General features: G+C 39.4%; 1 protein-coding gene across 2 annotated transcripts in view; it reads right to left on the reverse strand.

The window, feature by feature from the left end:
* TBC1D4 (TBC1 domain family member 4) overlaps window positions 1–15,840 on the reverse strand; it is a 113,336-nt gene that overhangs the window by 39,672 nt on the left and 57,824 nt on the right. The window contains exons 2-4 of one of the 2 annotated variants that reach the window (XM_050898847.1): window positions 6,554–7,156; window positions 5,087–5,176; window positions 1,331–1,435 (exon numbers count right to left, since the gene is read on the reverse strand). In XM_050898847.1, coding sequence (XP_050754804.1) covers window positions 1,331–1,435; window positions 5,087–5,176; window positions 6,554–7,156 — 798 coding nt within the window. Of the gene's footprint in view, window positions 1–739; window positions 779–1,330; window positions 1,436–5,086; window positions 5,177–6,553; window positions 7,157–15,840 lie in introns of those variants that run through there. The other variant, XM_050898856.1, reaches the window with a different exon arrangement.

The raw sequence follows: 15,840 nt of genomic DNA on the forward strand, positions 1-15,840 counted from the left end.
TTATGACTACACTAACATCATGAGAACTGTAGCACAGACTGTAGCTAGGTTTAGAGCAAATATACACAAGCCTACCAACATAGCCTGCCTGGCAGCACAGAATCTGGAAAGCATTAGGTTTTACAGCTCTGCCCTGTCACACTCAAACTGCCACTGGGGACCAAGTGATTGCATCTGAAAGTAGCTCAGGAATGTTCACTTCATATTGCAACGTGGGCATACCCACACATATCAGTACTAGAATATGTAAAGACGTTCATAAATACGTGGTTTCTTTATACACCACATTTTAAGTCTTTCAATTATGCATGGTCAGATTTATCAATAGGTCAGATGTAACATTTTCTGTTAGTACAGAGATAGAGCTGATTTCATAACAAGCTCTCATTTTGATAAAAGTACAGCCTCTGCTACCATTGTACATCTAGGGCTGTTAGCTGTTTGAAGTTTTATTGATGTAAATCTATTCACTCTCAAGCTAGTCAATGGATTAACAAATTACATTTTCAGCTAGCTAGAAGAGTGATTTTTAAGTTTAGCTGAAAAAGGGTTAGCAGCTGTTAGCGCAGCCATCAGGAACAAACATGTTTCAGAACAGAAACCAACTTCTTTTAAAGTGTCAGAGCTTTAAAATAAAAATGTAGTAGCCAAAATGATTTCCTGTATGCACCTTACATTATTAAGCTACCTGCATCAGTTAAATCACTGGCACCTGGAACTTCAATTGATTGATACATACTTTATCAAATGTCCAATGGACTTTTTCATAGTTACACACATCCACACATATTATGGTTTTCTTCTTCTCTGATCAGATGCTGCTATTTTCTTCTCCTGAGGAACAAAACAGACTACAGGGAAAATGCTAAAGCCACATGCAGGCTAAAGACACATGCAGGATCAGCCAGTAGTTTAAACCCTACCCTGAGAAGTATGTTTGGGTTTTATCATCAGCTTTGTTACTGATTCAATACATGTAATTACATGTTTAATGGGGAACCAAGTGTCTCAACAATTAGAAATGCAAGAGTTACAACCAAATACAGAGCCCAAATATGCTCACAGTCTGCATGTGTGAACTCATCCATCTGGATTTTTTCTATTTGTTATTGATATATGCATCAGCAGAGTAGCAGGATATGGCTATATATGAACAGAATGTATGCATTTCCTATTGCATATTTTCATATTCACAACTGAGGTCCCACACCTGAGAAGACATAACCACTGAGGCTCAGCTGACACAGCAGAATAACAAGGACTCCCATGGTTTAGGAAAGGCCTCAGATATCCTCCGATGGAAAAGTTAGGATCATTAATAAATACTCACCAGAGACTCACTTGCACACTGGAACACATAGCAAACATACTGGCTTAACCCAGGCTCAACAGATTCCCGGCAAATGAAACCAAAGTGATCAACATGTTTTATACCCTAAAAGAGTTTAAAAACAGCATTAGTGGACTATTTTATAAACAGGTTTAGTTTCAAAGTGATCCTAAAAATAGTTACCAGACTCTAACACTTGCCAATACAAAAATTCGAGAAACTGTAAATGCATACCCCTAATGATCTATGTTACTACTACAACAGTTATCTTTTAAATTGCTTTTTTACATTTAAAAGTTACATAAAGCTCTTTACACAATCAAAACAAGTTATATAGCAGTAGACCTGGACCTGAATTTCTTCCATTAGGAAAACTGGATTTTCAGGGAAGCGAACTAAAGAGTCCTAGGTTGTATTTGGAATTGCCTCTGCAGTGAAAACTTGATGTAATGAGCCCCCGCTAAAACATGGGACTGGAGTAGCATCAAAGTAGCAACAGATCTTCGCTTTCCTGTAACACAAGTTAGGACTACACCAAAAAGAGCAGGGAATGAGTGGTGGCATGCAGAATTCCAACCAAATTCTTAAATAAATTCTTTGAGGCTGAGTTACATACCAGAAGTTTCAAGACTTACTACACGTTACTACTGATGTTTTCTTTCAAGATCCTAGTCTAACTGCTTGACAGGGAACGTTGCCTTGCTAAAAACAGCACTGAGAAGATCAAAGAGAGCTGCTTCCTAAGAAGCACTATATTCCCAGTCTCAATTCATGGAACATGACTCACTATTGTTAAAGCTTTTGCCAATGTTTTTATCATCTGAGTATGGTAATAGTAGATTTTCTCCAAAAGAAAGCCTAATCCCTCAAGTTCAAATACAACAGAAAGCAGAACTCGGTTGCTTGGATCCATCTCCAAAGAAAACACCTATATCATAAAAGAGGGGAGGAGGCAAAACAACTTGCTTGTCACTACAGAAAACACTCTAGACAAAATTGGTAATGCCGTACGTGACAGACTGAACATATTGTCACTACACGCTGTAGTTTTTAAAAACAAAATTCCAAAAGTTACATTTGTGCTACTTAAACAAAACTTAACAAAGGTGCAGAGGGCATCTAAGATGGCACAAATGGCATTAGTTTACCATAGTCCACACTAATCCTGACTTAATTGAACTTGTTTTCCTGTGACACATGAAGTCTTCAAAAGTATAAAATGAAAAAGAACAGATGTATACACATATGTTGATCTATATAACAGTGAAGTGTTGCCCTCTGTTTTGCAAGGAAACCACATTTACTTAAGGTGGTTCAGTGAGATACCAGCTCCCTCACTGCTGACAGTGCCTGAACAAGTCTTCTGCTGTCTGATTTCTCAGTCTCCACAGTAGAACATTTGTGGGGGAGATGGATGTGACACTTGCACCACTGAAGCATAAATAGCACAGTACGTTCCTCAATTAACAGTACCTCCATCACATTTGTTTAAGAGGGTGGCCGGACTTGTCATGCCAAAAGAGCAAAGTTTTTTGTTTTTCTGGGTTCCCTCAAGGTCAGCAAGGCTGCAACAAGAAAACTTCTACAGCTGTCTGACACCTGAGCTTAGACAGCACACACAGGGGTTTATCATCAATTATATTTGCTGCTTTGACAATTATATGGAGTGCAGATAATGAATTGAATGCAGCAGATCAACCATACTTAAGATATAGAATAAAATACCTTTATTAGACCAGACTAAAAGAATCCAGAATGCAAGCTGAAGAGAACATCTCCTTTTCATCGTTTGTAAAGCTTAGAAGAACAAACATTCCTAAGCTGCAGTCTCACAATACGCAGTAAATCACTGCCCTATAAATCCGTAACAGAGAAGCCCTGTGGCTAGCACCAAGTTCTTAAAAGAAGTACTGATGAGGTTTATGCAACCAAATCCTTAGTCTTGAACAAATTAATGTTTCATTTCTATTGAACATAGAAAAAAACCCTGACTTCTCTAAAGTAGCCGTTCTGCATTAAAAAAAAAAAAACCAAAAACCCCACAGTATTGTTAGTGCCTGTTTGAGTTATTCAAGCATGCAAAATAACAAAAGCTTTGCTCTAAATGAAAGTGAACAGGTGGAGTGAAAAACTCCACCTCCAAAGCCCAACACACAACATTACCTAACACTATTTACTGTACATAGTTATTTTACTGAAGGAAAGCTAGACCCTGAAGGTCTGCCGTGGTCTTGCTGGTCTCCACCACACTTTAAAGTCAGGAGACCAAAGGCTGTCCCTGCTTAAGACTGTTTTGTTTGACTATTATCAGTATGTATATGCAACCCAGGAGACCAGCACGTAAAGTTGAAGTGTCACTTTTATTCAGCTCAGTACATCCACAAAGCAGGAGAAGACTTAAACCATCTGCAAATTCTGCTTTCCACACCACTGCTTTAAGAATCTCTTTGATGTGTATTTATTATAAACCTATTAATACATCATTGTTTGATTATACTGTCCCATTCTATATATGCACTTGCCTTTTTTCTCTACCAAGAACAATACAAATTGTAGTTAAACAGCAGAGTCGACTTAAGGGCCTGGACCTTTAGTTGGCAGCTCAAGACTCCACTTGAGTTACAAGTGCTGACCAGTTCTTAATTTGAATTAGCATTGGTAGCACAGTCATGTAAGAGCAGATTTGTTATTAGCATTAAAATGAAAGCACTTGGGGGTGAAATATGGGTTTAGACCATGCCAGGAAGTGTACTTTAAACTAGAATAATGATGTTTAAGGAGGCCTGAAGTGATGCATGTGCATGGCAAATGAAAGAAGGCAATAAAATAAGACCTCAAAACAGAAAGTGCCAGAAGTAACAGGTGCTGAACAGCAGCAAAATAGAAAGGTGAATCCCTCAGCCCTGGCATTTAACTTTATAAGACACATTTATTTATTGCTGGACATAGCTAGGTTCACCTATTGCCATATTCTCCAGAAGAAATGACGCAGGTGAACTGCATTTTTTCTGGAAAGCTGATCTGATGCTCTCCTCCTCTCATTCCAGAGGCTTTCAGGAGCTTAGCTGCTCAGAAACAGCACACTCAGAGCATCCTAAACGGAGATTAAGCTACTTCCAAAATTATATCCAATGCTCTCCCAAAGCAGAACAGTTTATACTTTGTTTTCTGACCAATGATCAAAGTTGCCCCTACCACAGCTCAGACTGGTAATTTTGCACTCCTCTTTTCTGTACTTAAGCTCTTTGGGAATGACATTGCATTATTTTTGTGCAGTATCTACTTGAAATTGCTACCAGATGAGTGAAAGCCCCAGTTTGAATAACAGCTCTCACTCTTGTAAAGGCAAATCAGTACTTCAAGTCTGCTGGAAGTGTTCATGAAGCAATCGCAGTTTAATATCCAATTTCTTCAGCTGTACTCCCCGAAGAAGCTGATGCATCAAACTTCACGCAGAATTTGTACATACATTAGTCACAATTGCTCAAAATCCCTCCGCTCCTTTTTTTTTTTTTTTTTTAAATTAAGGAGCCAATGGGGTAAAACAGCAATTTACCTTCATTCAGGGTAATTTAGATAGGATAAACTGTTTAAAAATGGCCTTTGAGACCAAATAAAGGAAAACAGCACAGAATGCTGAAAAAGAATTCTGCATTTCTTTTTTTCTGCTGCCTATAGACCAGCAAGGCAACCCAGCTGAAGAACAAATTCCTTTTCTCCTGATGATCTACATGTTGCTTCTTTATTAATGCTTACCTGAGAACATGAGGAGATATCTTTAAAATTCTTTTCAAGCACAACAGATTTGGTGTCCGGACTGATGAGGTTAACTTCAAACCTTCCAACCTGAGGAGGAGGTGGGGAGGGGGAGAAAATAAGTCTAGTTTATGACTGTCTTGGAGGCACAACATTAACAGCAACAAAAATGTCACAATCTAGCCCTTTCCTGTTCACACAGAGTACCTTCAGCACAACAGCTTAGTCAGCAGGAACAAGGGTGCCATAATTCAGCCTATGTTGAGTAAGAATATTTCAGCAAGAACACCACACTCAGTTGAATAGGAAAAAGACTTGGAAAGAAGACAGCTTCTCCCCCCCCCGCCCCGCTTCTCCCCCCTTTTCGAGTTATTTTGGTCCAAAGATCACATTTGACAGATAATACTAAAACCTTTAGAAAACTGTGGCTAAATTAAAAGCCGAAATAAAAAACAGAATTTGAGGATTTTTTTTTCAAACTATACCATACATTGGCTGAGAAACTATGCTGATCTTAAGGTGATACTTTTTGTTTTTGTAATAATTCCAGATAAGAAAGAGTAGGTTCTGCAGCAAGCTATCTTTCAGCTTTCCCAAACCACTTCTCAAGCATATGAAACTTATTCCACAGACCTCAGGGAGTTTTTCAGCTAAATCCTTTTCATTACTAGTGATAGCTGTGGCTTTCTAAAGGGCAATGCATTCTCACTTCAGTCAGCATTTCTCCAAGAGAATAAAAGGCAAGAATGATCTTTAAAGCCAAGGGAAAGACAAAACCCAGGCATTTAGCCCCCTGTTATTTTAAAGTCCAAAGATCTTTCCTTTTATGGGTCACCTCCTTTAAGTGTCCTTTTGTTTTCTCAATACAAGCTCCAAAGACGTCAAATGCACTTCAGGCAAGAGAAGAAATAACCGTGAGCTCTGAAGGAAAAAGCCTTCAGGGCAGACACATTTGAGTACTGATCTAGAAAAGACAAGCTGAACATTAATACAAATTATCATAAAGGGATTGGCTCAAACATAAGGCTGCAAAAGCCTTATGTGAAGTTGTGAGCGTCTTTTTAATTGCACAAAAAAGAGGATTTGTTCACATGGAAGTCTTCATCGATTCTCTTTTTGAAAGAATATTCACTTTTCTTCAGCTAGGTCCTAGATGTCACCAATACAGACAAACCAGAACTGCATATAAAATAATTATTTCCCTAGAAACTCTGCTCCTGTAATTACTCCATAAGTAATTCCTTTTTCTTAAAATTTACCTGAGCTCATGAGTTGAGGTGACTTCCTTAAGAACATTCAGTTACTTGTGTTCCAATCATTTATGAAAAGATACATAAATATTTATGACAAATCATGAAACCATACTGGATCCATACTACTTATATTGCAAAACTTGTCTCAGTTTCAAACCACACAGGGGAAGATATGGTGCAAAACCAACATGAAATTGCTCATCCTAGTACACACCTGGAACAACATTGTCCTGTTCTTCTCAGAATCGGAGGGCTGAACATGACTGGGTGCACTTGCATGCCTTCTGCGTGGCTGTATTTTCAGATTTGTGTCATGAACCCTTCTTTGCATAACTGCAGTGACACTGCTGCACCGGGAGCGAAACTCTTGCTGCTCATCAAAGCCGGAGTCCTCTAAAATTCGCTCTGGAAAGGAGCCACGAGTGCTGGCCAGGTTGGTCAAATTGGTCTGGCTGCCGATTGTAAACATCGCAACATGCCCTGCAGTGTTATTTGGGCTGTCCAGCTCCTCAAATGGGCTATCTGATGGAGAGGCTGGCACATTTCCTTCACACAGGGGTAAGTCCAAACTTGACTCGTTATTCCGCTGCTCGTTTAATAGTTTCAGGCGCTGGCGCTCATGAAGGCTGAATTTCTCAATGCAATCATCAATTAGTGTGGAGGGAGCTTTCTTGTGAGCCACAGTCACCTTTCCACAGTACAAAACCTCAAATTTTTGAGAGTCATAGAAGGCATCTTCACTATCCTTACTCGGTTTGGCATCTTCTTTCAGTGCTGCTTTAGAGACTTGTCTTATGCTGCTGATGACATCAGGAACCTAAGGGACAGTGTGAAAGGTCTGTTTAGTAGCCACAAACGAGATAGCGCAGACAGTGATATGTCAAACATTTGTTAACGTAAGTATCTACACCAGTTATTTCTTCAGTAGAGTGCCACTAGCTTCTCGGCTGACAATATAAAAATAGTAAATTCTAAATTCTGTATAGGCAATTTATGCAGTGGAAGCAAAGCAAATAATTTCTAATTTTTTTACTGGAACCTGCTTCAGAACAAAAGGTCTTAAATTACCAGAAGGTCTACCGACAAATGTTACCTTTTTTTTTTTTATCTGAGACTGCCTTCTCTTTTCTGTAGCCCTCTTCCCACATTAGCGTGTCTTGCTGATGTATTCTGCATAGGGCCATCACTTTTTCTTTGTTTTTATTTTGCAGAGCCAGATATTCCATTCTTAGGACAGTTGTGGAAGCAGTTTTGTGAAAAAGAGACCAGCAATGCCGTCAGTTTCAACTGACAGTTTTGGAATACAGGCAGCAAGCGTATGGAAATTTTACTGAAGTACCATGTACGAGAGCATTAGCTCTTGTTTATTATCTACTACAAAAACCTCACCCCATCCATCCTATGGCACAGTTTACTTTAAGGTCACACTTCCCTGCTGTCTCAGTCATCATGCAATTAAGCAGCACACCCAAATCTCTCTTCTCCTCCGTCATTCTTACCTACAGATTCCTACTGTACCCTGTAAAGCCAAACTACACATCTCCAGTAGAAACTCTCGATTTCAGCCCTGTGTCACCCAGTCTTTTAAGGCCACCTGGTTCTTCCTCCATTTTATCCCAATCACCTTGGGAGGATGTCTGCCTTCAGTATCAACATATTTAATATGCAAGCTCCTTTTTCATTTTGCCTTCACTAAAGAAAACAAGGGCTTGTCCAACTCTACTGACCGCAGATCAGAGTGATTCTAGTTGCTCTTCTGACAGTACCTACCTCTGCTTAACCAAACCTCTTTCTCACCAGGTCTCATCTTCTCCGGAAGGATAATGAATGGCATCACGTTACATGCATTGGGGAACTTACTAGTGACAATGAGATCAAGAGAGAATATCTATCCGATTTTCTTCACAAGACAAATCAGTTCTCAACACTCACCTAATCCAATGCAATCAATCAACAGCTTTTGTACTCCATACAGCTTCCCACCGTATCTATAATATTTGATAATTTGTTTCAAAGTATTTTTTCTATTAAAAAAGATAACTCTGAAGTCACACTCTAGTAAATAATCCATGCTCCCTACAGTATCTCTTTCTTTCAAGTCACATGATACCAGTTGAAACTTGCTAATGAGGCAGTAATCTCGTATGCCAATACTTTGGCAAGTCACAGTGGAAAATCACCTTGTCTTAATCCCCGTCTCCCATTACACACTCCTCATCCATTGGGCATTCAACTCAAATCTGCTTCCAGTTCATTTACTGCAAAATGAAGTTCAATTACCCTAAGATCTACTGACCGTTTGGCTTTCATCCCTGCAGATGTCATCATTATCTCAGTTTTCAGTGAGGCTAAAAGTTAGTCTTGATATGACACAGATACTAGAGTGTGTTTAATCTTCGCTCGTTCTCCCTACCAGGCTGCTTTTCCATCACCCAAGGTGCGCTTCCTCCCAGCCGTGCCAGCTCAGCTGGACATGGACAATTCTCACTTTATACACACTGGTTCATTTTCCAAGATGCAGCCCTTTTTCCACTGATCAGTTCTCTTATTCTTTCTATGGTCTGTGCTTAAAGAAGCTCTAGAGTTTAAATTCCTCAGCCCTGTATTTTAGCAAAATTCACAAGCTAGCCGTCTTTTAATTAACATTCCCCTTTTTAGAATCCAAAACCTGTTACAGGACAATTCACTTATATTTCTATTCCAAGTACAGTGACAAATGATAATTCTATTCAAAATTCATAAATTCTACTTGCAGTCAATTAGAATAAACAATGTCAGCTGTTCAATTGGCAATTTGGAGTTTTAAAAAAGCGTACCATCACTTCCACTCCAATAACTGGGTTCTGCCACTTGCTCATCACTTCTAAGACAAAGGACTGGAGAAGAAATTCTTAAGTCTTTCTAATAATACCCAATAGCCTCCTAACACATCCTATCACACCCCCCCCCCCCCCCCCCCGCCAGCGAATGTCCAAATAGGCTGGGGGTAAGACACTACCAACTCCACAATAGGATAGGGTTTCTCATCCATCCCCTCCTCTCTCAGAGATCTGCCCCACAAACATACACACAGAGTTTTAAGTAATTGCAATTCTATTTAAAAAAAAAACACCCTACCATCCTGCTATTTATCACTTTATTTCCATCTTTTCCAGATTGTGCATACTCCTCGGACACTAGTATTCGAGTCACAATTACTATTTCACAATCCCTGCTTCCTGCATAGCTTTTGCTTCTACCTACCACATAAATTGCTACAGTATTTTCCCTTCAGCATAGAGGGATCCTAGCATTAGAGCAGAGGTTTCAGCTCATACTGCCCAACCAATCCTTATTCCCTGCTTTGTTTAGATAACGTTTGTTACAGCCTATGTTATTTTTTAGAGTGCACCCTCATCAGTAGTCACTTTTTTCCTATTTCTCTACCTATCCACAGAATTAAAGTGATAAATCAAGAGGAAAAATTGAGACCCATTTAATCTCTGCAGTTATGAATACTTTTCTTATATACAGATGAAGAGGAAAACAGTGTAATACAGGGATATCACAATGGATAAGAAATATCTGTCAGACAGTCCAGAACCAGTTCCAGATGCTTGTTGCTTGTTTCATGGATTCTCTAGATAGTATAGTGTGAAAAACAGCTTCAAGTATAAGATGCAAGACAGATACTAACATTGCTAGGCAATTAGTCATACATACAGATTTTATTGGTCTTTAGTGTACAGGAATAGCTGTATACTGATGATGATGTGCCCAATGATTGACAATGTGCCAGCTTGTACTATTAGATCTGACCCTCTTCACTTCTAGAGTGATACTAGCTTATCAAGAACCAAGCGCCACTGCCATCTGAGACATACCTGATCAGATTACAATATTTTCATTTAATGTTTTGACTTTGGGCAAAAACTGTAACTGGGATCAAGTGGAGCCTAAACAAGAGCCTGCATCTGTTTTTCTGAAATGCAAGATACAGGAAAAGTTACACCATTATCAAGCATAGCAACCACCCCAGTGTGGCTTTTTACACATTTCTTTGGCATATACCATTGGGTTTTGACATTTTGCTCCTCTGTATACCAAGAAGCCCCAGTCACAAAAGTTTCACCATCAAAGTTGTGTAACTTTTTTGGATTTGGATATTAGCTTATTACCTGTTAATGTTGAAACTGCAGGGCAAAGTTAGACAAGACAGTAGGCAGAACAGAGATTTTAAAATACTGAATTAACAGGATCAAACTGCTTAACTACTTTTAGAAATCAGTTTATTATATTAAGACGACAGACTCCTGAAACATTCAAAACTTATTGTGTTTCCAAGTTCTAGTCTTTCCCTGCATCAGTCTCATGAAATTAAGCAGCCAAAAGGGAGAAATGGGATTCTTATTCCTGAAACCCACATGGCCATTGCAGATCTTCCTGCAGCTGTTACAGTAGAGCAAAAGAAAAAGGTTAAATGAGTTATCGCAGATTTTTTCAGCATTCACCTGTATATAAAGAAAACAAATCCTTAAAATATTTAAGGAATTAATCTATTTAACATACTCAGAATTTTTGTCGTCAAGCCTTGAAGATAGTTATGTCAAAGAGGGAGACTGGAATAGAGGGGGATAGGCAGTGTATTTGCAGGGTGATAGAGGCACACTTCCAGCCCAAACAAAGCCAGTGGTGCTAGTGCTGGGACAATGCAAGAAGACTTAATTCTCCCATGCTTTGCCTCTCTCAAGTCCCATGGTCTACAGGCCTATCACCTTTTTCCAAATATTGCTCGGCAGAGAAGGACAAGATGACTATATTCCAAAGGAAGTTGCATGCTCCAGTAGGAGCCAATGGTGCCATGCTGGGACAGCAGTTCTCAAACCAGAAGGAGAAAGCAGAAGCATAATGTAGGCCATGCCTGTAGGTTTTACTCATGAAGTTTCCCTAAATTGTTGAGGAGCAGCAGATTATTACATGAAGGAGAACAAGGCAGTTACTTTAAAAAAAAAAAAAAAAGTACAGTGATAGGACAATACAAGCTTGTTAGAGATAGACATATTCCCAGTCTATACAGATTAACATTATAATCATCTTAAACTGACATTCTAAATGTTAATTGTCCAATACATTGTATTCATTGACCATAGAATGTAAAAAGTCTATTAACTTCTCACTTTAAATGCTTAAGAGAAGAAGAGGATGAGCTCCCAAAACAGAAGTTTCAAGGTCCTTAAGAGCTAAAACCCAGGAGCACACACATCACCAGGCAAAAACCCGAAAAGTTGTCAGAAAAACAAACAAAAATCCTGACAAGCTTCATGAAGAACTAGATAGATAGGGTATATTATCTACATGAAGGGACTAAACAACATGCTTACTCAATTATGTTGGAACAGCACACAAAGCTCTCTAATACAATGGTGACCTCATGCTTAAACAGTTACAGGCACACTGAACTCTGTCAGGTATTAATAAATTGATACTAAACAAAATGGATGTGAGAGCTTCAGATGAGCTTTCTTCCCCTCCAGGATGTCAAGAGCTGTACACGCCTGTCAGGAGACAACAGTGGCACATGAACTTTAAGACTTTTGAAACAGTGCTCATAGTAACTCCTAAATCTCTGAATAGAGCCAAGAGAACTCAGAATAACAGAGATCCTTCTTCAGGGCCTGTACCAAAACCCCCACAAATGCAAGAGGCCAAAAAGACAAGGATGAACAGTGGGTACTATAAGTACAAGACTAGACCTGTGATACTAGTTCAGCTCCTCAGTGTGAGGAACACTCCAAAACTTGGTTGAGGAGAAAAAAAACCCAACAAAAAAAAAAAAAAAAACCAAACCCTACCAAAACCAAATAAACAAGACTGTGAGTTAAGAGGCAAGTAAGAAGAACTCCATAATGACATTAAAGAGGCAATATTTCACTCCAGAGAAACATGATTGATCTAATAACTCTAATTAAAAGGAAAAAAACACACTTGGGAATCCAAATTAAATGTGTTATTATTTATATTTGAGTAGTCTAAGATTGTATGAATCACTCTTCACCCAATTAGATCTGATTCAATACGTGGCGATTCAATAAGTAAAGTTAGCTGTACTCAAATCAGAACAGATGGCACTGGTCAAGTTCTGCATCACCTACAAGATTCAGCTCTGAATATACAACGTAAGAAGTAAAGCGTGATAGTTGTTATACTGTCACAAACTCTGTTTACTACAGACAGTAGAGTTTTGGTAAGCTGAAACTAATGACAGCATCAATTTTAGCCAAATGGTCCCCCAATCTATTCCATTTGCACCTCACATCCCCTTTGCCCCACCTCCCCCATGACCTTGGTTATAGACCTTATAAGCTACTGCAGTACATCATCCATTTAGCCAGCTAGTGTAGAATAAGGCTGCAGCAGTTAGCCCTGGCTAGAAGACAGATATATTAATAGCCTAGATCTGCTAATTCCAGTTCTGCAGTTCACGGGCTCCATTCAGTTCTGTCCCTTGTGACTAGACCTACAACAGGGTCAATACATAATGGAGAGCAAACACCTTCCTCACGCCTAAGTAGTATACTGTTCAAAGTGCATGTAAATAGTACTGCCAAGAACTATTCTACTATACATCAAGAAACTTCACTGTGTTCAATGCAGAAATGTATGTTCAAGTTGGAAACATCAGTTTAGCTGATGTAACTAACGCAAGCTCTTTCATCTGACTTGATTAAAACCAAAGTGAGGATTAAAACCAAAGAGAGAACTACAGCAAAATAATTAACACCAAATAAAAACTTTCTTTGCAGGTCTTCTCATGTCATGCAACTAGGTTTTTGTTAAAATTAATTCCAACTTTATCAACCCTGCCTTACAACCCCAAAAAAGAACTTCAGTTATGAGGTATTTATCACCAATATCTTAAAGTTGCAAAACAGAGAGGCTATCAAGCCTACTAAATCATGCATGCTGCAGCTGAACACTAGAACAGTTTGTCACAACTCTAGAATAGGCAGAGTATCTCCATGGTGATACTGCACGCTTTCTTGGATAGCGGTGACAGAAGTTGAAGCATTAAAAAAAAAAAAAAAAAATACTCCCTTTGAATTTACAACAGCCTCCAGTGAACAAAGGTGGAGCTCCCGTTTTTGCTGGAGGGGTAACATTCAAATGCATCCCGCAGTAATTACCAAGCGGTGCTTTCAATTTTAACCCAAACTTAGAACTTGAACGCTATGGATATTGCAAAGAAGAACAAAATTCACTTGCTGTATATCATTATTTCCACAGCTGGACAGAATTTCACTGTGCAGAAAAGCTGCAGCTCTGGTTAGTTTGTTTCTAGCTTCCACATGGAAAATTTCAGTCTGGAATGTATTAACAAAGCAAAGCCCCTCTTCATACCATAAGGCTTGTAAACATTAGCATGACTGTGAAGTACTAATCTAACAAACATGCCTAACAAATCTGGCTACTTAATGACAGCAGTTCTAGCAAGGCGATTATTTTCAAAGCAAGGAAGAAGCTTGGCCCCTCTCACTCCATCACCACGCGAGGTGCAGTGTCAGATCCCTTCCACCACACAAAGAGACATGAGATGAATGAACTTCACGCACGCACGTTGGGAGCGGTCAGTACCTTCTGGTGTGGGCTCCAGTTCAGAAGCACAGGCATATCCAAGCAAAACTGTCACCAAACTTCAGTGTCATGAACACGAGGACTCAGGAACAGATTCCTGGGATAAGTGAGTGCAGAAAGATCCCCCTCTCACAAAGGGCTGGCAGTGCTGTCGCAGCACTACCTCAGGCTCGGTTGGTGATATCACAGCACAGCCAGAGCTCCGCGCAGCAACCGTTATGCTTCAAAAGCCAAGTATTTCCTGACTTCGGGCTGGAAGCACCCGCGTTGCCTCGGATTTGAATAACGAGTCCCACTCATGATCTAGCTATGTATACTTAAAAACGAAGAAAAGAGAAACAGGATACTGTCCAGAAATCAACACTTCGTGCTTTGCTAATTACTGAAAGACATCTATCAATTAGAAACCAGCGCAATGTGAGAAAAAAATTAGGAGCAATCGGACATGACTCTCCTTTCAGCTAGTGCTAAGTTGCATATCCACAAAATAGGAGAACCCAGCCACAGCAGTCAAACATGAACAGAGACAAAATAAGCCACATATCACATCCTGCTATGCATCAGGCATTTGACACCGAGGCAAAGTTCTTATCTTACACAAAAACACACCCAAATGCCAGCCAAAGTGCAGATATCAATAACTATTCTCAACTAGAAAGAAGGGCGGGAGAGGGAAAAAAAGTTGTTTTCTTTTAACTGCTATAAATGTTTTTACTGCCTTCCAGTTAGCACAGCACTGATCATGCAGACCTTTTGCACTTCTAAATCTACAGCAGTCTGGTGTTTCACACACTGGTGACAGTGTTCCACTTAACAGTTTTCACCATTAAAAATGCATCTTTCCAATAAAGAGATAAAAGACCAGCTCAGAGTGATTCAATTTATGCAGTCACACAAGCAATTTGTTGACTTTGTTTATGCTAGAGATATTTAGAAACTAGAAGAGAAGAATTTGTCTCCATCGGCTGACCTGGTGCCGAAGGAATACTGACCATCTTCGGTTTTACAGAAATGAGGAGGATTTGTAGCCAAGAGAAATGCTATCACAAAGGGAAAAGAATAACAGCCAAATTGCTAAGCATTTCTATAACCCACCTGCACTTAGTGTACTTCTAAAAATACAGTTTAGAAAACACAGAGTCAGGTTCTCAGCAGGCAGTAATAAGCATCTGCCATCAACTCCGATTCATTCTGCTGCAAGTCTGGGCTAACAGAACACAAGCCCAGTAGCAGGAAAGCTGGAACACAGAGGCTGGCAAAGAAAGACGCAGTGAAAGCAGCTTTTGGAGCTTCAAGCTGACTGTCACCCCTAGCAGCTAGCGCTTTCACGTTTGTACTGTTCTCTACAGGTTCATGAGCGTAGCCAAAGCTTACAGCAACAGAAGACACATGAGGAACAAGCCAAAAAACCCATTAAAGAATTGCATATAGTAAAGTTTTGCTTTCAGGAAACAGAGTCTTCTTCCTATTTGCCTGGCCTATTATTTTTTTCCAGGTGACTGGTCAGGACCCAATTAGGTTTGTTTCTAAAGAACTACTACAGAGCAATGCCCTTATTTTACTCTGACATTCAACCTCATGCCATATATTGGGGAGATCACATACTCCTGCTGAAGGCAAAGCTGAAGACTACCACTAAACCAGCCTAAAGAGAGAGAGATTTTTTAAATAGGTAAGCTAAAATAAAATAAAATTCAGATCTCAAAATAATTCTTACTTGAGATCAACCCAGGAATTACTTGTGCTATTTAGTTTTGATACAGTCAACAAGCAGAAAAAAGTCTACGACAGTTGCACAGCTTATGCTTAGAGAACCCACCACATTACCTAATTTGCTATTGGAAACTTGTGGATCACCTAACACGTTCTGTGTGCTACACACGCACACAA

This window comes from Gymnogyps californianus, chromosome 1, assembly GCF_018139145.2.
Source record: "Gymnogyps californianus isolate 813 chromosome 1, ASM1813914v2, whole genome shotgun sequence".
Classification (NCBI taxonomy): Eukaryota; Metazoa; Chordata; class Aves; order Accipitriformes; family Cathartidae; genus Gymnogyps; species Gymnogyps californianus.